Source organism: Carcharhinus amblyrhynchos, unplaced genomic scaffold, assembly GCF_965287045.1.
Source record: "Carcharhinus amblyrhynchos unplaced genomic scaffold, sCarAmb.v2.hapA scaffold_39, whole genome shotgun sequence".
In the NCBI taxonomy this organism is placed as follows: domain Eukaryota; kingdom Metazoa; phylum Chordata; class Chondrichthyes; order Carcharhiniformes; family Carcharhinidae; genus Carcharhinus; species Carcharhinus amblyrhynchos.
Window position 1 is genome coordinate 9,307,297 of NW_027649780.1, and position 26,313 is coordinate 9,333,609.

Genomic DNA, 26,313 nt, shown 5'->3' on the forward strand with positions numbered 1-26,313 from the left:
TTAGACACCAATGCAGTTGGGAAAAACATATGCACTATCTAACTGATCTATGCCCCATATTACTTTATAAACCTCTATAAGATAACCACTCAGCCTCCTGCACTCCAGAAAAAAAAAACAGTCTATCTAACCACTCCTTATAACTCAAACCATCGACTCCCGGGAGCATATTCATAACTTTTTTCTGCACTCTTTCTTGTTTAATAATATCCTTTCTATAATAGAGTGACCAGGACTGTACACAGTATTCCAATGTCTAGTACAACTCCTGCATTCAGTGTTCTCACCAATGAAACTAAGCATGTCGAATGCCTTCTACACCATCATGTCCACCTGTAACTCCACTTTCAATGAGCTCTGACCATGTACCCCTAGATCTGGATGTTTTGTAATTTTCCTAAACGCCGTGCCATCTTGGTGTGTTAGTGATTCGTGTTCAGTCCTTGCAGGTTCGCAGACTGGTTTCGATATATTAACAAAAAATGTTTTTGATAAGCAATCCTGAATTGCTTCCTGGTCGAAAGCAATTCTGTCAGCATCAGTGGAGTGAGAATTTGTAGTTTTGCTTCCGAACTGGAAATGTCACATGGGCAACAGGCTGAGAACAAACACAGATAGTGAAAGGCAGTGATAGGATGTAAAGCTCTGATGATCCTGATGGTGATCTGGGTGATAATGGGTCAGATTTAACCGTGTGCACTGATAGAAATATCACTCATTTCTGGATAAAACTCTCGGGCTAAATGTTAAGAAAACTTCTCACTGAATTAAACACTAAACTGTTTGACTTTATTCAGAAAGCAGCAATAGTGAGATTAACATAGCGGGATAGAGGAAGCCTCAGTTTGAGCTGTGATACTGCTGGAGAAAAGCAGAGCTGGAATTCACCCGGGAAAGCAGCAATGATTAAAGTTAATGGGGAGCAATCAACGCCGTTCTTGTCCATCATTCACTGTGTCAGATAATCCATCCTGTCTTGCTCACTATTACATACCTTTCCTTTAATATTCTTCATTGTGTGATTCCCATCTTAAATGCCAAAAAAAACTCATCAGCTCAATTAATCTTCCGTGCGAAACGAGAACAACTCTGAAATCAGAATCATTTGGGAATACAAAGAACAACAAAGGACAATAAAGAACAACCCAGCACGGGAAACAGGCCCTTCGGCCCAACGAGCCCTCGCCGCCATCCTAACAAAGCATTTTCCTACACCTACCTTGCCCCGTGTTTATGCAAATAGTACCCCTATTGTAACCAGATTCAGGGGAGAATAGTGTAGTGTACCAATCAGCCTAAGAGCACATCTTTGGGGTGTGGGAGGAAACCGGAGCACCCGGAGGAAACCCAAGCAACCACAGGGAGAATGCGCAAACTCCCACAGACACTGGCCCAAATCCATGTATCTGCACAGCTAGCAGTGATAGCCACTGAGCTGTTGTGGTGCCCATCTGCTGGTCCAGGTTTAAGCACACACCACGATGCGAAGAACTAGGCCACTCTCGAAACATCCAAGAGCAGCCCACGCACGACCCACCGTGCGCATGCCCCTCGTTTGACAACAAGGTGGACCAACACACCTGTGGATTAAAAGAGACAAAACATTAACATGTACTATTACATTTCCAGTATCGTCCCGAGGCTCTGACCCTTTTTAAAACGTCTCCTCTAACCCTCCACCCCTGTTTCACTCATGTGCCTATCTAAGTAAACCTTAAACAAGTCCAGCGTGCCTGCCTCCACCCACCTTACTTGGTAGCACGTTCCATACCCCCACGACCCTCTGTGTGAAAAACCTCCCTCTGGTATCCAAATTATACTTCTCCTCCCTCACCCTTAGCTCGTGACCCTTCGTGATATTTATCTCCAACCTAGGAAAAAGCCTGCAACTGTTGACTCTATCTATACTCTTCATTATTTTATACACCTCTATCAGATCCCCCCTTCATCTCCATCTTTCTAAGGAGAAGAGCCCCAGTTTACCCAATCTTTCCTCAGAACCCAGTCCTTCCATACCAGGCAGCATCCTGGTAAACCTCCTCTGCACTCTCTCCAGGGTCTCCACGTCCTTCCGGTAGTAAGGTGACCAGAACTGGACGCAGTACTCCAAATGCGGCCTCAAAAACGTTCTGTACAACTGAAGCATTAGACGCCAGCTCTTATACTCTATACCCCTTCCTAAAAAGGCCAGCATTCCATAAGCTTTCTTCGCAACCTTCTCCACCTGGGTTGCCACCTTCAGAGACGTGCACACTTGCACTCCCAGGTCCCTCTGCATTTCTATACTCTTAATTGGTCTACCTTTTATCATGTAACTCCTCCCTGCATTATTCCTTCCAAAATGCATCACCTCGCATTTGTCAGGATTAAATTCTATCTGCCATCTATCTGCCCAGTATACCAGCGTACCTATATCCTGCTGTGTCACCTGACAATCTTCCTCGCTATCCGCCAATCCTGCCATCTTGGTGTCATCTGCAAACTTGCTGATCACACCACGTACGCCCACTTCCAAGTCGTTTATATATGTTACGAAGAGAAGACGGCCCAGTATTGAGCCCTGCGGCACACCACTGGTGACAGACCTCCAGCTGGAAAAGGACCCTTCCACTACTACTCTCTGTCTCCTGTTGCCTAGCCAGTTTTCAATCCATCTAGATACCTGTCCCTGTATCCCATGTGCCTTAACCTTTTCTACCAGCCTACTGTGAGGGACTTTGTCAAACACCTTATTCATATAGATGACATCAACGGCTCACCCATCATCAACCGTTTTTGTCACCTCCTCAAAAAATTCTACCAATTCGTAAGGCAAAACCTCCCCTGAACAAAGCCATGCTGTGTATCCCTAATCAGATCGCAACCCTCCAAATGCTTATACATCCTATCCCTAACAATTTTCTCCAACAATTTTCCTACCACCGATGTCAAACTCACTGGCCTATAATTACAGGGTTATACCTACTGCCCTTTTTAAACAGCGGTGCCACATTAGCTAGCTTCCAATCCTCTGGGACCTCACCTGCGTCCAAAGAAGAGACAAAGTTTAGCGTCAGAGGCCGAGCAATTTCATCTTTCACCTCCCTAAGCAGCCTGGGATAAATGCCATCAGGCCCCGGAGCTTTATCAGTTTTTATGCTACCTAAAAACCCTAACACTTCCTCCCTCGTCATGGATATGTCCTTCAACTGATCTACAGCTCCCTCCAAGACATTACAAGACGCTAAAATGTTTCTGTCAGGTTTTCGAATGGGGGAGCTTCCGCCTGAGGCCAATGTGATAATCACTACGCTACAGAAACACGGTGATGCATGCAGATCCGGCTAACTGGTGGAACATCTAAACTCGTTCTGCATGGTTTCTGCTGGTTCTTCCAATCAAAATGAATGATGATACATTCTATTGCATTCAATTCTAGTAATCACATGTTAACCAAATTTACTCATAGCATTTAAAGTAATTTAAGTGAAAGTCTGACAAAGGGGGGTGGGGGGAGTGATTTGATCCCGCTCCTCCACAAATAGTGCTATCCTAAACTTAGATTCCCCATCAACGACAGCAGCAGGGGTCTTTGCAATCAGAGCTGGTATTGGCTTTGAACAGGAGCAAGGGAGTTGAATTCGATCACAGGTCCCATTGAGTCTCCTCCGCCATTTAAAATCAAGATGGGTCTCCAGCTCAACAACCACCTCATTTCAGGAATCAATTCAATGAAACTTAATTCCACCCAGACAGGGAGAATAGAAGGAATAAAAACAAAAGAGGGGAAATGGATAGTTAGACCGAAAGAGGGAAAGACCACGGCAGATGTCCAAAGAGAAGGCAATAAATATAGAGGCAGAGTGGGGTAATCAATGAATGGAACGGATACACCTCACCATTCCTTAGGTTTACAAAAAAAACTTGGAAGCATTGGAAAGAACAAATATTACAGCCCTGAAAAATATTCGGCAATGGTGCTGAAGAATTGAATTTCAGAACTTGCCGCAACCTTTGCTAAGCTGTTCCTCAGCCACAATACTGACATCTAATCGCCAGTGATACAATTTGCCCAAGATTGCTCAGTTCACAAAAATCAGTTCAAATCTAACACCGCCAATAACCACCGGTCTACACTTGATCATCAGTAATGTGATGGAAGGGACAATAAGTGATGGTATCAGGAAGTACTCTAATGCAATACTTACAATATCACTTGTATATGTCTTTTTGAGCACACACTACTGTCAGATATTTCAGATGGTGATTAGCTATATCAGTCTGCACCGATAAACCCATTAAATTCTGTTGGAGACTGAACGAGATGGGAATATGTTCTCGGCGTCAAAATCTTACTTTCCTGTCAGTACGTTTCTCATTTCACAGAAAGTATTTGCGGGTGATGTCTGAGAAATGATAACATGCTTTTAACATCGAAATTCGGATAATGTTGAACAACAACTGAAATGAAGCAATTTCCCCTTACCCGACATGAGAAAGCTGAATGAATGTTTCTGCCCGGTTTCGGGCCGGGGACCTTCCGCGTGTGAGGTGACTGTGATAACCATTACACTACACAAACAGCTGGAAGCATGGGACAGAAAAATCGTACTTTCCTGTCAGTGCGCCAAAAAAAAGTTTCTGATTTCACAGGAAGTATTTGAGGGTGAAGTCAGAGCAATGATAACATGTCTTTAACATCGAGGTTCAGATAATGTTGAACAACAACTGAAATCAGTTTTCCCTTACCCGACATGAGAAAGTTCAGTGAATGTTTCTGCCCCGGTTTAGAAACGAAGACCTATCTCGAACATCAACATTTAAAAGCGATCGCCTCCCAAATACCTAAGGGAGCAATGATATCTCCCCATTCATTAACGGATTATTCTTATCTTATTTTGCATAATCTCAATCAATTGTACTCAGTACTGAAAGCAAATTACTGCGGATGCCCCCCACTCAGAAGAACACTCTGCTTTCCCTCCCACTCTGTCTGCCTTTTTCCTCCAGTTTATATTAGCTAAACTTTGGGTAGAGGCTCCAGCGAGAATTGAACTCGCGACCCCTGGTTTACAAGACCAGTGCGCTAACCACTGAGCTACGGAGCCAAACGCTGTCAGCTTCTTGCGGTACGAGTAGCATTATCAGTGGATTGAGGAGCAGAATGGGGTTTGAGGTGGGGGAATTTTGATGAATGTGGAAATGTCTGAGATGGAGAGCAGGAAGTTAAAAGCCGCAACTTGAAAGTGACATGATTTGACATGTGTGTTGTGTGTGTATCTGACATGTATGTTGTGTATCTGACATGTATGTTCTTCAGAGTTGATCGTTAGTGTTACATCTCTGACTTCTCCAGCTCCGATGCCAGTTCATCCAGCTGGAAGATTTAGATGTTGTTCCCTTCACAGGCGCTGTGAGGCGTGTTTTCATTAAATAAAGAATTGAACAAAAAATGATTCACTCCGTGACTGGGAATCGAAACCGCGTCACGGCGCCGATCCTGATCACTGGACCTTCAGTGATGCTGATGTGAGAGATTTGCAATGAATTGACTATCTCTGCACTCATTGCTTTATTTCCAATAATTTTCAACAAAAATAAGTCACGATGAGAAATGACGGGAGGTGAAAATGACAGGATTTGAACCTCAGTTAGAAAGTCCCAATCCATCTTCTGGGCAGAGGTTGCAGTCTCAATGTTTGCAATTCTGCCGCTTATATCGACAAACAGCCATTCGGCCTGTGTTCCTGTCTGTCTTCTCCATCGGAGTAACTCCGTTTGATAAAGTGTCATCTGGACTCGAAACATCCGCCCTTTTCACTCCTTACAGGTGCTGTCAGACATTGGGAGACGTTGGAACATTTCCTCTTTCCCCATCCGCAGTAATTTGCTTTTATCACTGGGGATATTTGGTTGAGATTACTTGATGAAAGATGAAAATGATGCATTAACGAATGGGCAGAAAGCATTGCTCTCTTAGATATTTGGGAGACGGAAGCTGCTACCTTATCAGGCAGCCGAAATAGCTCAGTGGGGAGAGCGTTAGACTGAAGATCTAAAGGTCCATGGTTCAATCCCGGGTTTCGGCAGGATTCTCTTGCTGGGTTTCTGTGCTAATGGGCACCGTATTTTGTCTCGCACTGTCTTCAAAGATCAGTTCACACAAGCTGCAACAAAACAAATACCAAATGGCTTTCTGCTGACTGGCTCCGTAAAAAGGCAGAGTTTAAGAGCACGGAAAGAGCCCACTCCGACACCCATCCTGTCCGCGCCTGACATGCGACATCTGGACGGGGCAAGTTCGTTCTGATTCCCGCTCCACAGATAGAGCCAGGAATACTGACATCACCCAGTATTTTCTGTTTTTATTTCAGATTTCGAAAGTCCGCAGTAGGCTACTTTATGTTTATGTTTTGAGCTGACAAATGGCAAGTAACATTGGCGCCACACAGAATGCTGAGAGGCTTGGTGATGCTGTTGTCTGTGTGGTGTTGGAGGGGTGCGGGGGTGCTGCCGGGTGGAAGTGGTCTTGTGTTTGGAAGGTGCTGTCTAAGGTGCCTTTGGTGGATTCCTGCATCATGCAGACAAGTGGGGAACATTCTGTCGCACTCCTGACTTGTGCCACGTCGATGGTGGACTATTCCACTGATTCAGAGACTATTTCCTCGGGTGGATGTAGCTGTCACTCGGGGGCATAGCTATAGGATTCATATAGGAGGGATGTCCGAGGTAGGTTCTTTACTCAGAAAGTGGTTGGGGTGTGGAATGGACTCACTGTTGTGATAGTGGAGTCGGACACTTTAGGAACTTTCAAGCGGTTATTGGATAGGCACATGGAGCACATCAGAATGATAGGGAGTGGGATAGCTTGAACTTGATCTTGATCTTGATCTTGACCTTGGTTTCGGACAAAGCTCAGCACAACATCGTGAGACGAATGACCTGCAGTGTGTTGGACTGTTCTATGTTCGATGTTTTTTGGGCGTCAGGAGGTGAGTTACTCCTGCAGGATTCCCAGCCTCTGCCCTGCTCTTTTAGCCGCTGAACGAACTGATAACAAGTGTGCTGAGTCAGAATAGGTGTGTCTTCTTTCCTGCTCAGTTTGTCGTGAATTTTCAGCACTTTTGTCTTTTCTTGAATGTATTTTGTGGCTCAAGTAAGAGCCAATGCCAAATGATTGTAAGATACTATATTCAGGCAATATTCAATAGTGGATTCACTGGCGGGAGGGGTGCTGTTTCGAGTCATGTTGTTGACGCTGGATTGATAACGCAGAGAAGTAAATGAAGCTTTGGGGACCAGGGTTCGAATCCCAACACAGCAGGTTAACTCAATTCAAGGCAAAGTGGAATGACTGTGAGTGAGAATAGAAAATTTCAAGAATGCAACATTTCCTGACTAAATCGAACATGTTTTGACCATGTTTCTGCCAAGTTTGAAGTTTCCGACGGATATGTAAATAGTGCTGCAACTGTTTTTGCCGTGGGTCAGTGGCGCGATGGTTAACGCGTCTGACTACGGATCAGAAGATTGTAGGTTCGACTCCTGGCTGGTTCGTCTATGTTATTGTGACATTAGTTCAAAAACTCCACATTCCTGTTGATGAAAAATATATTTTCACTGATTTTAGACCAATTCAGGGAAATGTTGACCAAATGCAATCAGTTTCTATGAAGATATTTACCTTACCTACTTATTTTTCAAAAACAATGCTGACTAAAAAAAACTGAAAAACTTTTCTTTTGAAAAAAAATAATAGTTTCTTTCTTAAATGACAATTTTTCGTTAAAGTATTGGGAAAAAAAAGATCAGCAAGTTTAAGCTACCTTTTGAAAAGTTGGAAATTTCTCGAAAAGAAACATGGAAACATTACATTTTTCAGAATGGTGAAAATAGTTTCCAAAAAAGGTGATGAAACCTGTTGAAGAATTTCTTCTAAGCATGTTTAATTTTAAGAAGCAAAATACACAGTTTTTTTTTAAAGTTGACAAATTTCCGTTAAAACAGATGGAGGGATTTCTTTGGAGTAAGTTTTATTTTGAAAAGTTCAAATTAGCCAGAAGTTTCTGGTTTCTGATGCTGGGATTGTTGTCCATTGGAGAGAAGGAGATTGACGAGTGATTTGATTCAGGTAGACTAGATTAGGGCAAGTTTAGAGGGGGGGGTGGCAATTTATAAGATTTGGGGCAATGCGGGGGCATCACACATGCACGCACACCTACACTCTCTCTGTCTCTCTCTCTTTCACACACTCACTCACTCACTCTCTCTCTCTCACACTCACACACACACACACTTGCTCAATAATTGCCAGACTCCAGTCGAATTGTTATTGTGTGACACCAACCGCTTCTTTTTATTTTCCAACAGAGGAGTTAAAGAGTAGCAAAAACACGAGAACCACTGACGTTGCAGACATCTGTCAACTGAGGATTCTCATGCTGTGCATTGTCATACCAATTGAACTGGCCGACAAATTGTCCTCTCGATTGGTGCTTTGTAATAGATTTAAACAAAACACTCTTCAGCAAATCAACCATCTGCATATGAAAACAAGGTCCCACCGAGATTTGAACTCCAATCGCTAGATTCAGAGGCTAGAGTGCTCACCATTATACCACGGAACCCAACGTACAGTAGTAGTCTGAAAATCGTCGTTCAATATTTCTGCCACCTTGAATAGCAGAGAGAAAGGACCTCGAGGTCCTTGTGCATGAGTCGCAAAAACCCAGCCTGCAGGTGCAGCAGGTGGTCAGGAAGGCGAATGGGATGCTGGTCTTGATAGCAAGGGGGATTGAATATAAAAGTAGGGAGGTCTTGCTGCAGCTGTATAGGGCACTGGTGAGGCCGCAGCTGGAGTACTGTGTGCAGTTTTGGTCGCCGCACTTACGCAAGGATATTTTGGCCTTGGAGGGAGTGCAGAGGACGTTTACTAGGCTGATTCCGGAGTTGAGGGGGTTGAACTATGAGGAGAGGCTGAATAAACTAGTCTTGTACTTGTTAGAGTTTAGAAGGATGAGGGGAGATCTCATTGAGACGTTTAAGATGTTGAATGGGATGGATAGGATAGAGGTGGAGAGACTCTTCCCGCTCAGAAAGGACAGTAGGACTAGGGGGCACAGCCTCAAGATAAAGGGGGGGCGGTTTAGAACGGAGTTGAGGAGGAACTTCTTCACTCAAAGGGTGGTGAATCTCTGGAATTCTCTGCCCGTTGAAGTGGTGGAGGCTGCCTCGCTAAATATTTTTAAGACGCGGGTTGATGGGTTTTTGATAAGAGAGGGGATTAAGGGTTATGGGGAGAGGGCGGGAAAGTGGAACTGAGCCACGACAGATCAGCCATGATCTTATTGAATGGCGGGGCAGGCTCGAGGGGCTAGATGGCCTACTCCTGCTCCTATTTCTTATGAAACGTAAGTCCCGTTGAACAATCCCGTCAATGGCCAACACCAATTCACACTTACATTGCTCTTACTGGTTCCTCCTGTAAAAATGCTGGAAAATCTCAACATCTTTAACGAGAAACAATAAATAGTATTAAAAAAACTGAAACATTATTTCCCCTGATCCGGGAATCTGAAACACGGGGACACAATCTCAGGATAAGGCGCTGATGATTTAGGACAGCAATGAGGAGAAATTGCTTCACTCAAAGGCTCGTGAATCTTCGGAATTCTCTACTCCAGAGGGTCCTGATGTTCCATCATTGAACACATTTCACTTTGGGTTAGACAGATTTAGGATCTATCCAGGAATTAATGGAAACAGGGATATGGAATTGGAACAAATACTCAGCCACAAGTTCATGTTTCGATTGTATTTTTTTTAAGTTTAATGGTATAATGGAAACATGTATATAATGTTATATGTAATATGTTTGAAGTCAGTTGTCATTAACAACACAGCACAAGAAACAGGCCCTTCGGCCCAATGAGCCCGTGCCACCATTTTAACATTATGAGTCCCCTCTCCACCCATGATCCCTGTGTATGCTTATGGCATTCCACATTGAGGGAAGACTAATTTAGGGACAATTTGTTACACCAATCAGCCTAAGAGCACATCTTTGGGATGTGGAAGGAAACCGGAGCACCCAGGATAGAGCCAACGTTTCGAGTCCAAATGACCCTTCATCAGAGCTAAGAACAACGAGTATCAGCAGGCAGTCAAGAGAACAAATGGTATGATGGTCTTCATTGCGAGAGGACTTCATTAAAGGGATTGGGTATTTCCCTGAAATTTTACGTGGCAACCAGAATATTATGTGCAGTTTTGGTGTCCTTATCAGACCAAGGATATCCTGGTTATAGAAGAGGAGTTTCACCAGGCTGATTCCTGGGATGACAGGCTTGTCACATGACGAGAGATTAAATGAATTAGGATTGGCTTCATTGAATTTACTGAAGTTGAAATGAGACACAAATCAGATCAGGTGGACTAGAATGTTAAAATCATGTTTGATTTTAGTCTTTTCATCTCTTATATAATTTAACAATTAAAAACAGTGGATATTTCACCCCGTTCTTTAATTCCTCTCTGAACTTGCTCTGGGGCCCTGCGTAAATGAAAGGGTTGACACAGCAACTCAAGAGCTGAAGCATATACCCGTATTCCTCCAGGACAAATGTAGACTGGCTGACATTAGCACCTGAGAAATAAGTCACTTTCGCTATTCGGACGTAAAGGATGGTGATAAAGAATATGAAATATAAGATGATGAAACTGCCTGAAATGGCAAAGAGTAAAACAATAGATTTTCGCCTGTTTTCCAGCTCTGGGTCACTCTGTTTCTCTCCATTGTTTCCAGTCCGTAGTCTCTTACGAGCTCTACTGGCCGCTATAATGTGTCTTACAGTCAGAGCATTGAGTAGTAAAATTAGAATGAATGGGAGATAAGGGGTTAAAATACTCTGAATCCAGTCAAATGCAACCCATTCAGGTGCGGTATAAAAAGTTGATTTTACGCTGCAGAACCAGGGTATGTTGTTAATTATGACCAAAGGTTCATATACAAAATATAAGAAAGAATTTTTGAAACAACTGAGTATGGACACTATTGTTATGACCCGTGCAGATGTCTTCACAGTGCAGTATTTGATTTTCAGCTTCTGACAACAAATGGCTACAAATCGATCAAAGGTGAAAGCCACCGTTAACCAGGCGGAACTGTCTATTGCAGCATAATTAAGGACACAACGAAAACTGCACGCTGGCGTGATGGACAGAAAACTGAATGGGAAATAGATACCAGCAATCCTGTTCAATATCACGAAGCTGACAAGGAGTAGTAGATCAGTCGCCGCCATGGAAACAAGATAGCAAGCGATGCATCTGGACAGACCACATCTTCCTCTTGACAAGATCACAATCACTACTAAGTTAGCTGTAATAAAGAACGACATAGAGATTGAGCAAGACTGAACAGAAATGCTGAAAGCCAAAAGCAAAATAGCGCGGGCTGCTGGAATCTGAAACGAAAAGACGACTGACAGTATCTGCGGGGAAAGAATAGAGCCAACGTTTCGAGTCCAGGTGACACTTCATCAGAGCTAAGATTGACTTCATTGAAGTTGAGACGAGAGGAAGGGGACCTGATGAGACTTACAAATTTCAGACAGAATTAGACAGGGTGGGTTCAGATAGAATATTCTCCATGGTAGGGGAGTCCAGAACTAGGGGTGTGAGGTTAAGAACTGAGGTGAGGAGAAAGTTCTTCACAGGAGAACGTTGAATGTGTGGCAAGCACTACGATAGTAAGCAGTAGAGGACAAAACATCGTGTGAGTTCAGGAAGAAATGTATAGCTCGTGTTTCTAAAGGGATCTGGGGATAGGGCAAGAAGGTGGGACGACAATGCCGATTCTGATGATCAGACACAATCAGAATGAATAGTGGAGCAGGCTCGCCAGGTAAATTGGTCTACTCCCGCTTCTCTTTCTATGTTACTTTTCTATATTTCTATGTTGTAGAAACAACTTAATGATGAAGGCATCTGATATTGTGTAATGTGGCAGGGCTGATTCGTAGCATCATAGTAAATGCTTCTCCTGCAGAAGCCATGTGGTTGAATTAGTCAGAAAATAAATCAACCTAAATGAAGCCGATAACATTGTTATCATGGGAAAAACTGGATAATTTGTGTTGGCTAATTAGATTAAAGCATAGTGCCAGAAATAACAGATGGAAACAAGCAAGAAACAATCAAGAAAATCAACAAGAATGAATGCTATTGGAAATCAGAAACTCAGCGAGAAATATTCACCCATTCTTGCTATTTAACTAAAGGAATACATAAGAAAGGGCTTCAAATGTTGTAAAAAAAATGTGGAAAGTCTGAGGATTGGTAGCGTTTAATAAAACAGCAATGTAACAATGTAAAATTGGTCTTTCTCGTAAACTTTGTGCAGCAGATGGATTAAAGATGTCTTTCAACCGTTGTGCAGAATTTGGCGTGACCATAACTGTATCTTTGCATTATATCGCCAATTTAAAGGGGGAAATACTGAAATTTGTGGCAGAACAGTTAAGGGTGGCTATGCTTGTTCATTTTATGAGAGTATCGTCTATGATGAGTAGCTGACTATATTTTGTCGATATTTTCCGGAGTTCAGATGAATAGGGTTTAATCTCATTAAAATATTCAGTGTTCTGAAGAACATTGACAGGAAAGAAACTGACAGGCGTTTACAATGGCTGGAGAATCTACAGTATGGGGGCACAGATTACAATTAACAGGACGATCATTTACCTCTGCAGTGACAATAAATATTTTCATTAAGGAGCAGTAAAGCATTGTAATATTCTAATGTAGACGACAATGCCAGCAACATCATTTCAATAAATAAATTCATGATATTCTTTTGGCATAATTTAATGGTTCAATAATCAGTACACAATTAATTATCTGTGGAAAATGCTGTCACATAACTATCTAACACACTTTCATATTGTGCGAACAGTGTGACAATTAACTCACATGACGAGGGTAAGCTTCCGATAATTCACACAGGGCAGCATTAACAACACAGTAAGTTAAAATTACTTCGTTTTCACGTGCGACGATTTGTCAAAAACGTGTTTTCAAATCACAATGGATGTACTTTCACAACGAAATCATAGTTTGGTTATTTCCCTGGAGCTTGGATGTGAGTAACATATTGACATTTAATGTAAACTGGCGTGATAATGTAGCGATTACATGGCAGTATCATCGACACTAACATAATATAAATGCATGTACCTTGATGAAAATGTACTATTCTAGCCAAGGTAATTGTGCTAGTAGATTGAATAAATAAGTAGGCTAGCTGCATATACTGCCTGTCATCCTTAGGGTAATTCACTCACAATACCGCTAAGACACTGGGGAAAATAAGTCACACTGTGATAACACAGTTAGTGTTCAAACCTGCTTACAACGTATCTAACACAACAGAACTACAATTACACCGTGTAAACAGTCTGATAAGTCACACAAAATAGCAGTTTAATGACAGAACACAACCAGACATTCACTTTGAAGAAAACTGCAGAGGAAGATAGGAAAATATAATGAAAGAGACACATCGTTTAGAAAAGCAATCAATACATCAACACATTCCCCAAAATAACGCCATAATACTTAACCTGGAACTCCGATAGCGGCAAGGACAGGATAGTAAACGGCAAACTGCAATCCTTGTGGTATTCCGTGCATTGCTAACAGAATCTCTCAACATGTTGTTTATTCCAGTCACTACTTGTCAGATTTATACGCGATGTCAACCTCCAGGGACATCATTAACTTGTTTGGATGTTTTAAACTTTATTGGGGTTTAGTGCAGCTGCCGTCAGACTTGTATTTTATGCTCAGATGAAAGGGAAGATCGATTCCATGGAAGTAGCGGACCTGGTCATATTTGAAATTTAAAGTCCATTGTAGAATCGCATTGACTTCTCTAAAAATGTAATGAAAATTAAAACAGATGATTGAGTCGTGAAAATGTGAATGAACTCTCGTGTCTGAAGCATTAGGTTAGGGGGCGGCACGACACCTCAGCACCACAGTGGTTAGCACTGCTGCTTCACAGCTCTAGGGACCTGGGTTCGATTCCTGGCTCAGGTCACTGTCTTTGTGGAGTCTGCACATTCTCCTAGTATCTGCGTGGGTTTCCTCCAGGTGCTTCGCTTTCCTCCCATAGTCTAAAGATGTGTGGGTTAGGTTGATTGGCCATGCTTATTTTCTTGCCCAATCTTAACTGAATCTGGTATTTCCTGGGGATAATTATTTGCTCTGACTTGGGCCTCAAAATTAATTCATTAAAATCAGAAGTGCTGAATATTGAGGGAACAATGAGAGGCAAATACGAGATAATGCATTTTGGAATGTCTAATATAGATAGGAAATATATAGTAAATAGCAGAACCCTTAAGAGTATTGATAGACAGAGGGGCCTGTGTGTAGAGGTACACAGGTCACTGAAAGTGGCAACGCAGGTGGAGAATGTAGTCATGAAGGCATATGGCATGCTTGCCTTCATCTACCGGGGTTTTGAATTTAAATATTAGCAAGTCATGTTGCAGCTTTGTAGAACCTTAGTTGGGCCACACTTGGAATCTAGTGTTCAATTCTGATGGCCACACGACCAGAAGGATGTAGAGGCTTTGGAGACGGTACAGAAAAGATTTACTAGGATGTGGCCTGGCATGGAGTGCATTAGCTGCGAGGAGGTATTGGATAAACTTGGCTTGTTCTCATTGGAAGACAGGGTTTGAGGGGCGACCTGATAGAAACCTACAACATTATGAGAGGCGTGGACAGAATGGATGTCGGAAGCTTTTTATCCCAAAACGGAGGAGTCAATTACGAGGGTTTAAGGAGCGAGGGGCAATTATTAAAGGAGATGTACGAGGCACATTTTTCACTCAGAGAGTGGTAGTTGCCTGGAACTCACTGCTGGGGGGAGGGGGTGGGGGAGGTTGTAGTGGAAGCGGGTACAATAGTGAGTTCTCAGGGGCGTCTTGACAATTACGTGAACAGGGTGGGAATAGAGGGATATGGTCCCTGGAAAGGTTTACTTCAGTCGGGCAGCATGGCCGGTGCAGAGCTGGAGGGCCGAAGGGTCTGTTCATGTGCTGTAATTTTCTTTGTTCTTTGTACAATGATATTTCTATTTTGCAACGGTGCAGATATAGTAGCTCCTTCTTTCAACAGTAATGAGTTTATAGACGGAGGTAACTTAGTTAATGGTGATTAACTAAGTAAATATGTCTAATAGTAGCGTGTGCTGAAAAAGACAAACACATTTGATGTTGTGACTGAAGTAGAGGAAATGACTGGAGATCAACTTTTTAAAAAAGATTTGCCTTCATAAATGAGAAATGGCTGAAAAAACATTCACAGTGACGAGGAATTTCATTAAGCTTTCTCATGCCGAATAAGGGAAAATTGCTTGATTTCAGTTTGTTGCTCAACATTCTCCGAACCGCGATGTTAAAGACATGTTATCATTTTACTGACTTCACCCTCAAATGCGCTCTGTGAAATAAGAAACGCATTTTTTGACGCGCTGACAGGAAAGTTCGCTTTTGACGCCGAGAACATATTCCCATCTAGTTCAGTCGACAACAGAATTTAATGGGTTTATAGGTGCAGACTAATGTGGTTAATCACCATCTGAAATATCTGATAGCAGTGTGTGCTGAAAAAGACAGATACAAGTGATACTGTAAATGAACTAGGGGAAATGGCGCACATTTCACAGACGATTTTTAAAATCGTTTTTCATCAGTAAGAACCAGGAAAAACCATTCAGACAGATGAGGGAATCGAGTCTCAGTGCGGATCTACTGGACTTTCCTGTAACGGGCCGGATTTATGCGCCTGAATGTTTCAATCCCATAATAAAAATGGTGATCAGTTCCCTTGCCTCCCGTTGAATTCTTCCCTGTGATGACAGATAGATTCATTTTACCTGCCCGTTCATAGGAGAAACACACCAACACACTACAGCAGTGCTGCGGGATCAACGGAAATAAAGAGACTTGTATAGAATTGTAAACAGTGCGGTCATGCTGCAGTTCTGGAATAGGTTTTACAGAAATAGAATTATGGTCAGTGACATACTAATTTAGAATGCATTTAACAGCTACTGTCCTAGTCTCTGTGGCGCAATTGGTCAGCGCGTTCGGCTGTTAACCGAAAGGTTGGTGGTTCAAGACCACCCAGAGACGGGATTTCACTATTTTCTCACCGTCAGCATTCACGGGTAAACAGTTGCCAGTTGGCAATGGGTCCGTGGGTGCCAATAAAAAAAAACTGTTACCAGCTGGGCTGTTATCTGGTATTACCAACATTATTTAATGACTATTGATTTCAAACATATCAAATTTAACAATATATGTTCCATTACATAAGAACATAAGAAATAGGAGCAGGAGTAGGCCATCTAGCCCTTCGAGCCTGCCCCGCCATTCAATAAGATCATGGGTGATCTGTCGTGGCTCAGTTCCACTTTCCCGCCCTCTCCCCATAACCCTTAATCCCCTCTCTTATCAAGAACCCATCAACCCGCTTCTTAAAAATATTTAGCGAGGCAGCCTCCACCACTTCAACGGGCAGAGAATTCCAGAGAGTCACCACCCTTTGAGTGAAGAAGTTCCTCCTCAACTCCGTTCTAAACCGCCTCCCCTTTATCTTGAGGCTGTGCCCCCTAGTCTTACTGTCTTTTTTGAGCGGGAAGAGTCTCTCCACCTCTATCCTATCCATCCCATTCATCATCTTATACGTCTCAATGAGATCTCCCCTCATTCTTCTAAACTCTAACGAGTACAAGCCCAGTTTATTCAGCCTCTCCTCATAGCTCAATCCCCTCAACTCCGGTATCAGCCTAGACCAATAAACTTTTAAAAAAATGCAATTGAAACATAAACTTGAGGCTGAGCATTTGTTCCAATTCCATATCATTGCTTCCATTCATTCCCGGATAGATCATAAATCTGTCGAACCCAAACTGAAATGTGTTCAATGATGGAACATCAACACCCTCTGGAGTAGAGAATTCCGAAGATTCACGAACCTTTGAGTGAAGCAATTTCTCCTCATCTCAGTCCTAAATCATCAGCGCCTTATCCTGAGATTGTGTCCCCTGTGTTTCAGATTCCCAGATCAGGGACAATAGTATCTCAGTATCCACCCTTTCAAATTCATAGCATCATAAAACCCCTGCTGTGTGTTGTCTCAGCCGATCCTGGATTGAATTGGGTGACAGTTTGATTCGAGGTTAATGTGGTTTCCTCGGGGTGTGTGTCTGAGCGGCTGACAGCGCCGCTGCTCAATCTGACTGTTACTTTCTGCGATTCTCCACACAAACCTCAACAGACTGGAGCACCCAATGATAGCTGCAAAGCAGTTTTTGTACGGGGCTGAGACTGATTTCTATCACTGTGAGTCTGAAAGCGCAGTAATAGCGGCCAGCGTCAGTCAGCTGCAGGTTCGAGATGGTTAAAGTAGTTAATTTAGCTGAGGTCTGGAGATCAATAGAGAAACGGGGACCAAAACCTTCCCCTCTGTCTTCTCCTGCATTCCAGGAATTTTTCCATATAATGAACTGCAAATCCTTCTGTGGCTGCTGTCTGTACCAATATAAGACATAGCTGTTTGCTGTAGTGCTGTAGGTACATCGGATAGTCACCGTTTCACCTTCTCTCCCCTCTAAAGACTGCGGCTGAGAAACAAAATCTCCATCACTCGGATCTGTAACATGTGTTCAAGAAGAAAAAAAAAATTAAGTGTTGGATGTGCTGCTGAAATAATATTAACACTTTATATTCACCGCGACATAAGTGGAGTTATGAAATAAAAACAAATGATGGTGGAAATACACAGCAGGCTCAAGAACCACCACTGGGGAGAAGCAGAGCTAAAGGTTCAGATCGCGATAACATTTAACCAGATTGGAGTCATCCTTACTGATATGAAACAGCCCGAACACAATGCAGACAGTGAGGAACTCCATGGCGGCTGCAGAGCCCGGGGCTGTGACTACCTTTAAAACTCCAAGCACTGCCGGAACAGAATCTGTTTTTACAGTCACTTTCTGATCTCAAACTTCCCGTCCAATCAACAATTTGCAATCTACCCGTCATAGATTGAGATAAGATTTCAATGAGTTTCAGTGATGGGCTGAAGCTCTTTGACCTTCACTATTACATATCCGAGACTCAGTGACTCTGAGGCTCAGGTGGAACTGAGACACTTCAGATCAGCTATGATCTTATTGAATGGCGGGGCAGGCTCGAAGGGCTAGATGGCCTACTCCTGCTCCTATTTCTTATGTTCTTATGACTGAGTGGGTACAGTGTGTGGTGAGAGGGAAGAATCAGCTTCACTGACAAGGCCATAAGAGATAGGAGCAGAATTAAGCCATTCGGCCCAACGTGCCTCTTCCACCATTCAATCATGGCCGAAATGTTTAAAATCCCGCAGAATCATAGAATCCCTACAGTGCACAAGGAGGCCATTCGGCCCATCGAGCCTGAACCGGCCACAATCCTGAACCGAACACTCCAAGGATGTTGATTAGGTTGATTAGCCACGGTAAATTGCTCCTTAATGTCAGGGGGATTAGAAGGTAAAAGTATGGGGTTACGGGGCTAGCACAGGACCTGGGTGGGATTATTGTCGGTGCAGGGTCGATGGGCCAAATGGCCTCCTCCTGCACTGTAGGGATTGTATTCTATGATTCAATCCCACCCAAGCCTATTCCTGTAACGCCACATATTTACCATGCCATCCCCCTGACACTAGGGTCAATTTGTCATGGGCAATCAATCTAACCCCCGTATCTTTGGACTGTGGGAGGAAACAGGAACATCCGGAGGAAACCCACACAGACACGGGGAGAACGTGCGGATTCCACACAGACAGTAATCGGAGGCTGAAATCGAACCCGGGTCCCTGGCGCTGCGGGGCAGCAGTGGAAATCACTGTGCCACAATGTCGCTCCTGTGGGGTTTCTCTATCCCAATTTCGTACCTCGATCCCATAATCTTTGGTCCGTTTCCCAAACAGGACCCTATCTATCTCTGTCTTAAATATACCCAATGATCTGTCCTACATAGCTTCTGTGGAAAGAAATTCCATAGATTCACCACCTGAAGAAATTCCTTTATATCTCGATTCTAATGAACGTCCCTTTACTCTGAGGCGGTGCGCTCGGATCCCTGTCTCCCCTACTAATGGAAACATCTTCCCCACGCCCACTCCATCCAGGCCTTTCAGTATTTTGTAAATTTCACAGAGGCCCCCCACATCCCTCTAAACAGCATCGAGTACAGACCCAGAGGCTTCAGATGGTGGAAGTTTTATTTGATCGGTTTCAATCACTCATGTTGAATTTTATTTATTTTTCTGTAGCTTTGTGACGGCTTCTCACGAATATTAATCTCATTGTCATGGTGCGTGACTTGTTCACACTGAACGCTTCGTTCTGAACGGTAAATTTCGTCGGGTTGTGACTTTAAATAAAAGAATAAACAGATTGTACTACAGCGGATTTAGGTGCAGATCCCCTGCGAAAAACAAATGTAGCAACCCGAAACGTCCAAGCTAACAAATGAAGATAAACGAATAGAAAGGCAGTGAGTGAATCAAAGGCCGATACAATGATCGAAGGAGAGAGATAAGTAGAGAAGAACAGCTGGAGAGGCAGAGAGATAAGCAAGAGAAAAGGGAATGACAGAAATGAGGCAGCGACAGGGAGATAAATAGGGGCGCAGACATTGAGATAAGTGAGGGAGAGGCGGGGAGGAAATAGATGATGGTACGGTGAAAGGAACAGTTGGAGATATGTAGAGATAATACAGAGGGAGACACAAAGAGAGGCAAACGAACTGATGACAAGAGAAACATAGATAGACAGTGACAGAAACAATCGTGTCCAACTTGAAAATCAATGGCCTAAATCCAATCAGAATTCCAGAAAGGGAAAGAAAAATAACTTAATTTAGAACGTGATGCCAGCAGGGAGATTTCCGAGAACCCCCTAAACACCCTCAGAATGAAACCAGTATCACTGTTACATTGTGATCCTTCCTGTGCCCCTGCAGTAAACACGCACATGCAGTGAGGCAGCGCCATCTGGCGACGATCTGACGTAAATTATTATTTTTTGGAAAACCACCGAATTGTCAGAATATGGAAGGAAGTTACTGCATTAGTTTAAAGCCTATGTTTATTAGTGTCACAAGTCTAGACTAATAAATTCTGAGTTTCACTTTTTCCCTGTTCCTCTCTGGTTGTCCGATTCTCTCGTCGTTTGGGACTTATGTACCTTGTTCTGTCATTCCGCCTCGGTTTGTCTATCTCCCTTTGCTCTGCTTCTGACCGTCTCTGTCTTCGCACATGCACTAGGTTCTTCTCCTTCTTCCCTTTTCCCTAAAGTTTAGGGTTGAGACAATCCAATTTCTCCCACTCTCCCATTTCAAAGAATCCATCAAATTACTCACTATATTGGAGCAGCAATAATTGATGAAGTTAACAACAGGACTTGAGGGATAACATTATGATGGAAAGATTTAAATGCAAATAACTAACGAATAAAGGGAATGAATATGAATCCAGGACCATGATTGTGTTGTTATTTTAGGGTAAGCATCTTATCGGAACCTTGATGGCTTCTTTTTTTAAAATGGGCTTTTATAACCATTATTAATTCAATACAGCGAATCGCCAGCAACTAAAATAACCTTGGGATTATCTCTCATGTATACGTTCAACTGGATTAATTTACATTGTATTAATAAAAGTATGGCAAAATATAATTTGACATAGCGGCAGAGTGGTTGGCACTGCTGCCTCACAGCGCTGGGGATCCGGGCTCGGTCACTGTCGCTGTGGAGTCTGCGTGGGTTTCTTCCGGGTGCTCAGGGTTCCTCCCGTAGTCAGAAAGATGTGCTGGCTAGGTACATTGGTCATGCTAAATTTCCCTTAAATGTATCCGAACAGGCGCCGGAGTGAGGCGACTGAGGGATTTTCACAGTAACTTCATTGCAATGTTGATGTGACTGAAAATTTCCAGCATTAAGCCAATGTTTGAATGATCAGTGTCTGTTCCATGGGCTTCTCTCTCTCTGTGCGTCTCTCTCTCTCTATCTCTTTCCCTGCGCGTCTCTCTCTCACTCTCTGCGTCTCTTTCTCTCTCTCTCTCTCTCCCTCTCTCTGTTTATGTCTCCCTCTCTGTGTCTCTCTCCCTGTGTACCTCTCTCTCTCTATCTCTCTGTCTGTCTGTCTCTCTCTCTGTCTCTGTTTGTCTCTCCCTCACTGAATTGCAAACATAACTGGCCAACAGTAGGAATGAAGTCACCGGGTAATATAGATCCCATGGTGCTGATTTGAGATTGACCATCGTCAGCTTTTAAACGAATTCAACCATTCTGAAATGGAAGAAATTGAAGAATTATTTGTTAGTTAAACTTGAGACTGTTTTTATTATGTGAGTGAAACATTCAGGCGCATATTCCGGCCATCTATAGGAAAGGAATTGTCCACGCTGCCAATGTGGCAAGTGGAAGGCGTGAAATGGTGAGCTGATGTGTTTATTTACCGAAACGTAAGTAAGGTGCAGGTTGTTGCTTAATTGCGCCCCGCGCCCCCCCGAGACTTTCATTCACAATAAATGAGGACCTCACTGAATGTGTCCCAGAGCTAAGTTTTAAGCTTCTGAGAACCCTCTAGTTTCTGTGAGACTATGCACGGACCAGCGAAAGGCCTCTTCTGTGCCATTTGTTATCCTGTTCTTGCTGCTATTGGTGCCCCTGGTAAGTGAAGGATCACAAGTAAGCTATTTATGTTTAAAAAGAACAATAAACTGGATCTCTTCTCTTTCAGGAACGGGATCATTGTGTCTACTATTCAGCAATCATGCGTTTAAGGGACTTCAACCGGGCATCAATATATGTCTATAGGCGCCTTGTTTGATATTATACCAAGTAATGGTAAATTCTACGACGCATTTGATTGAATCAAGGACTATTCCAAGACAATATTCAAATTACTCTGCTGCACAGAAGGATATAAATGCATTTTATTGGGTTGCCTAATTTGGACTAATTGATGCCTTTGCATCTGTTATATTTTCGACTTCGATTTTCATTAGATGTAGTAAAATTCGCTGGTGTTCTGAATGCTATTTTACAATAATACCGCATAACAGCGAACTAACATGCATTTCCACGCAGTGATCTTATTACAGCATGGGGGAATTAACTATTAAACTGCATTCTTTGAATTAGATGCAATTAAATATTTTTTAAAAACCTTATAGTGATTACAAGAATTTACAGCGCGCCGTCGGCAACAATTTAATATTGAAAATACCGTGATTTATTACTGGGCAGCCCTCAATGTTAATGTGTTTATAGGAATCATTTAAGGAAAGGTTTCAAGGGGATGCGCCGGTTTCCTCCCACAATCCAAAGGTGTGCAGGTTAGGTGGATTGGCCATGCTAAATTGTCTCTTATTTTCAGGGGCAGTAGCTAGAGTAAATGCATGACACCATGGGGTTAGTGCCTGTGTGGAATTGTTGTCAGTGCAGACTCGATGGGCCGAATGGCCTCCTTCTGCAGTGTAGGGTTCCCTGAATGGAGAATCAAGATTTTAAATTTGCTATACATGTTTTTCTTGTGCTGATCGGTTTTGTACATTTGACTTTTATCCTGGATATTTTTGTGGGTGTCCGTGGCCTGGTCAACATTTATTGCTCATTTATAGTTGCCAGTGGGAAAGGTAAAGTTGTTCTTATTTCTTCAGCCACTGCAGTATGCAGGCTGGGAACTTGGTCAAGGCCATTTGAAACCGAACGGCACAAGTAGATCACATAATTAGATTAAAAGAAACGTCCTAAAGAAAGGTGGCGAGAAACAGCTGTTGAAAGCAGAAGTTCCAGAGATTAGAGCCTCGGCAGCTGAAGGCACAACTGCTGGCAACGGCGGGATGAACACACAACGGGCAGAGTTCTCAGTAAACTGAAAACTTCGCCCCAACTATTCTACGAATGGTATGTTTTGTATGTCTAGTGTGCAAGAAACAGTAATTTTCACTGTATCTCAATAGATGGGACAATAATAAATCAGATCAAATCAATTCAAAAGAAATTCCCCTCATCTCGATCTTAAATCGGTAATCCCTTACACGTGAATTAGGAGGGCTAATAGGGGCTATGAAGTGTCTTCAGCAAACAAGGTCAAGGAGAATTCCAAGGCTTTTTGTGCCATATTAGGATCAAGAGGTTAGCGAGAGAAAGAGTAGTCCCACTCAAAAACAATTGGGGGAAGTTATACATGGAAGTGGGTGAGATCATTAATGAGTACATTGTATTGGTATTCATCGAACAGAAGGACATGATGGATGTTGAGGTCAGGGATAGATGTGTGAATGTTCCAGAGAATGCCAATATATCGAAGGAGGAAATGTTGAGTACCCTAAATTGCATTAATATAGGCAATCCCCCGGCCGAATGGGGTCTACCCCAGATTACTGTGGGTTGTAAGGAAAGAAATAGTTGGAGCCTTAACAGACGTCTTCACATCCGCTTTGGCCACAGGTGAGATTCAAGAGGGCTGAGAATAGTCTTCTGTTCCCCTGTTTAAGAAAGGAAGCAGGAGTAATCCAGGAAACTACAGGCCAGTGAGCCTGACGTTAGTGACGGGGAAGCTTTTGCAGAAGATACTGAGGGGCAGGATACGTTTTTAGTTCAGCATCTGATATTGAACGAATGCCAACTGCTGGAGTCTGGGGGTGGCAAAGGGTAAGATCAGGATGGATTCAGTAACTGATTGGATGAGTCAGTAACTGGTGTTTGGATTCTGCTCTGTAACTTTTCACTCCTTTTACCTCTCACAGCCAACTTGTTGGCGATTGTAATCTTATGCCGAGGGCGGTGTGGACTCTCCCGGTGCATCACCTACTACCTGGTGGCGATTGCGGTGAGCGATTTCCTGGTCATCATTTCTGCCGTCATCCTCAATCGGATCGGTCGCATCTACTTTTCTAACAGTGTCCTATCCACCACCCCCGCCTGTAGAGCCATCGCCTTGCTGGCCTTTGTCACACGGGATGGGTCAGTTTGGCTGACTGTGACTTTCACCATCGACCGTTTCGTGGCCATCTGCTGTCAGAGCCTGAAGACCAGATACTGCACCGAGAAAACAGCATTGCGGGTTATAGGAATAGTCTGTGCCCTGAGCTGTGTGGGAAACATCCCTTCCTACTTTGTCTACCAGCCCTTGTACATCCTGGATGGGGTGCCCTGGTTCTGCGATATGAAGGTCGCCTTCTACACATCGCCAGCCTGGCTGGCCTATGACTGGCTGGACAAAATCTTAACCCCGCTTCTTCCATTCCTCCTGATCCTGCTACTCAACGCCCTGACTGTGAGACACATCTTAGTGGCCAGTAGAGCCCGCAGGAGACTCCGGGGCACCGAGAACCAGGGAGATCCGGAGATGGAAAACCGCAGGAGGTCCATTGTCCTGCTCTTCGCCATCTCGCTCAGTTTTCTTCTCCTATGGGCTACCTACGTCGGACATTTCCTCTACGCTCGGCTCGCAGGTGCGGGCTACCTCACCACCCTGAGTTTCAATAACGCAGACTATATCTTTCAAGAGGCAGCCAACATGCTCCAGACACTCAGTTCCTGCAACAATGTCTTCATCTATGCGGTGGCCCAGCACAAGTTCAGAAAGGAGCTGAGGAAATTGCTGATGTGTCCATACACCATGCTCACTGGCGGCTTTAAACAGTAGAAAAAATAAGAAATATTTCCTAGGACCGTCAAAGTGGCCCAGTGTGTAGCTGTTGCTGTCTCTATGTTCTACTTTACCTCTTTGTCTGTCTCTTCATCTCACTTTATCTGTTTGTCTGTCTCTCTTTATCTCTCTCTCACTCTCACTCCCACTCACACATACACGCACACACACGCACACACGCACACACACGACCTTGGAAATCCCACGTTCAACATCCCACCCTCCGTGTATTTAGGCACAAAATTTAGCGTTCCGTGTTGTCAGTGCTGAAGGAGTCCTGAACTCAGGCGTGGTCCATAGACTGGATGAAATGCTAAACAACGTTCTGTATTTGCCCCCTCAAATGCAATGTCATAATATTAAAACCAGATTTTGTTCACCCTCATTTAACACCACAAAAATCAGTGTATGTTTATTTCTCTCATTACTTTATTTTGTGTGGGGGCGGGCACGGGATTCTTGCTCAGTGGACTTTGCTGCTGTGTTTCCCACGTTACATCAGCAAAAAACAAAGAAGAATGGAAGTTACAACACAGGAGCAGGCACTTCGGGCTTCCAAACCTGCATCAAAAGTGAAACTCAGAATTTATTAGTCCAGACTTGTGACACTAATAAATAAACATAGGCTTAAAACTAATGCAGTAACGTCCTTCCATATTCTGGGAATTGGGTGGTTTTCCAGGAAATAATAAATTACCTCGGATCGCCGCCAGATGGAGCTGCCTCACTGCATGTGCGTGTTTCCTGCAGGGACAGGGGCAGGATCACAATGTAATAGTGACACTGGTTTCACTCTGAGGGTGTTTTGGGGGTTCTCGGAAATCTCCCTGCTGGCATCACGTTCTAAATTAAATTATTTTCTTTCCCTTTCTGGAATTCTGATTGGATTTAGGCCATTGATTTTCAAGTTAGATCCTTTTCTTTCTGTCACTGTCTATCTCTGTTTCTCTTGTCATCTGTTCGTTTGTCTCTCTTTGTGTCTCCCTCTGTATTATCCCTACATATCTGCAACTGTTCCCTTCAGGGTACCATCATCTATTTCCTTCCCGCCTCTCCCTCACTTATCTCAAGGTCTGCCCCCGCTATTTATCACCCTGTCACTGCCTCATTTCTGTCATTCCCTTCTCTCTTGCTTATCCCTCTGCCTCTCCATCTGTTCCTCTCTACTCATCTCTCTCCTTCGATCATTGTATCGGCCTTTGATACACTCACTGCCTTTCTATTCGTTTATCTTCATTTGTTAGCTTGGATGTTTCGGGTTGCTGCATTTGTTTCTCTCAGGGGATCTGTACCTAAATCCGCTGTTGTACAATCCGTATGTTGTTTTATTTAAAGTCACAGCCCGACGAAGTCTACCGTTCAGAATGAAGCGTTCAGTGTTAACAGGTCACGCACATGACGATGAGATTAATATTCCTGAGAAGCCGTCACAAAGCTACATAAAAATAAATAAAATTCAACATGAGTGATTGAAACCGATCAAATAAAACTTCCACCATCTGAAGCCTCTGGGTCTGTACTCGATTCTGTTTAGAGGGATGTGGGGGGTCT

The 26,313-nt window shown here is 43.3% G+C and overlaps 1 protein-coding gene and 3 non-coding genes across 4 annotated transcripts; 3 read left to right on the top strand and 1 right to left on the bottom strand.

Annotated features, from left to right (window-relative positions):
* Window positions 1–5,014: 5,014 nt before the first annotated feature.
* trnat-ugu (transfer RNA threonine (anticodon UGU)) lies at window positions 5,015–5,087 on the bottom strand. The gene has a single exon. It is a non-coding gene; the product is annotated as a tRNA-Thr (tRNA).
* A 908-nt stretch (window positions 5,088–5,995) lies between these two features.
* trnaf-gaa (transfer RNA phenylalanine (anticodon GAA)) lies at window positions 5,996–6,068 on the top strand. The gene has a single exon. It is a non-coding gene; the product is annotated as a tRNA-Phe (tRNA).
* A 10,045-nt stretch (window positions 6,069–16,113) lies between these two features.
* trnan-guu (transfer RNA asparagine (anticodon GUU)) lies at window positions 16,114–16,187 on the top strand. The gene has a single exon. It is a non-coding gene; the product is annotated as a tRNA-Asn (tRNA).
* Window positions 16,188–21,703: 5,516 nt separating this feature from the next.
* On the top strand, window positions 21,704–24,759 carry LOC145335637 (putative G-protein coupled receptor 139). Its single transcript, XM_080181439.1, has 2 exons — window positions 21,704–21,773; window positions 23,858–24,759. The coding sequence occupies exons 1-2, from the start codon at window positions 21,704–21,706 to the stop codon at window positions 24,757–24,759; spliced, it is 972 nt and encodes a 323-aa protein (XP_080037565.1).
* Window positions 24,760–26,313: the final 1,554 nt, after the last annotated feature.

What these genes read in the sequence shown, in the direction of transcription:
- LOC145335637 (XM_080181439.1), top strand. Translation starts at nt 21,704, where the DNA reads ATGCACGGACCAGCGAAAGGCCTCTTCTGTGCCATTTGTTATCCTGTT. An exon ending in TGCTGCTATTGGTGCCCCTG is followed by an intron (nt 21,774 to 23,857) that starts GTAAGTGAAGGA and finishes TACCTCTCACAG; the next exon opens with CCAACTTGTTGGCGATTGTA.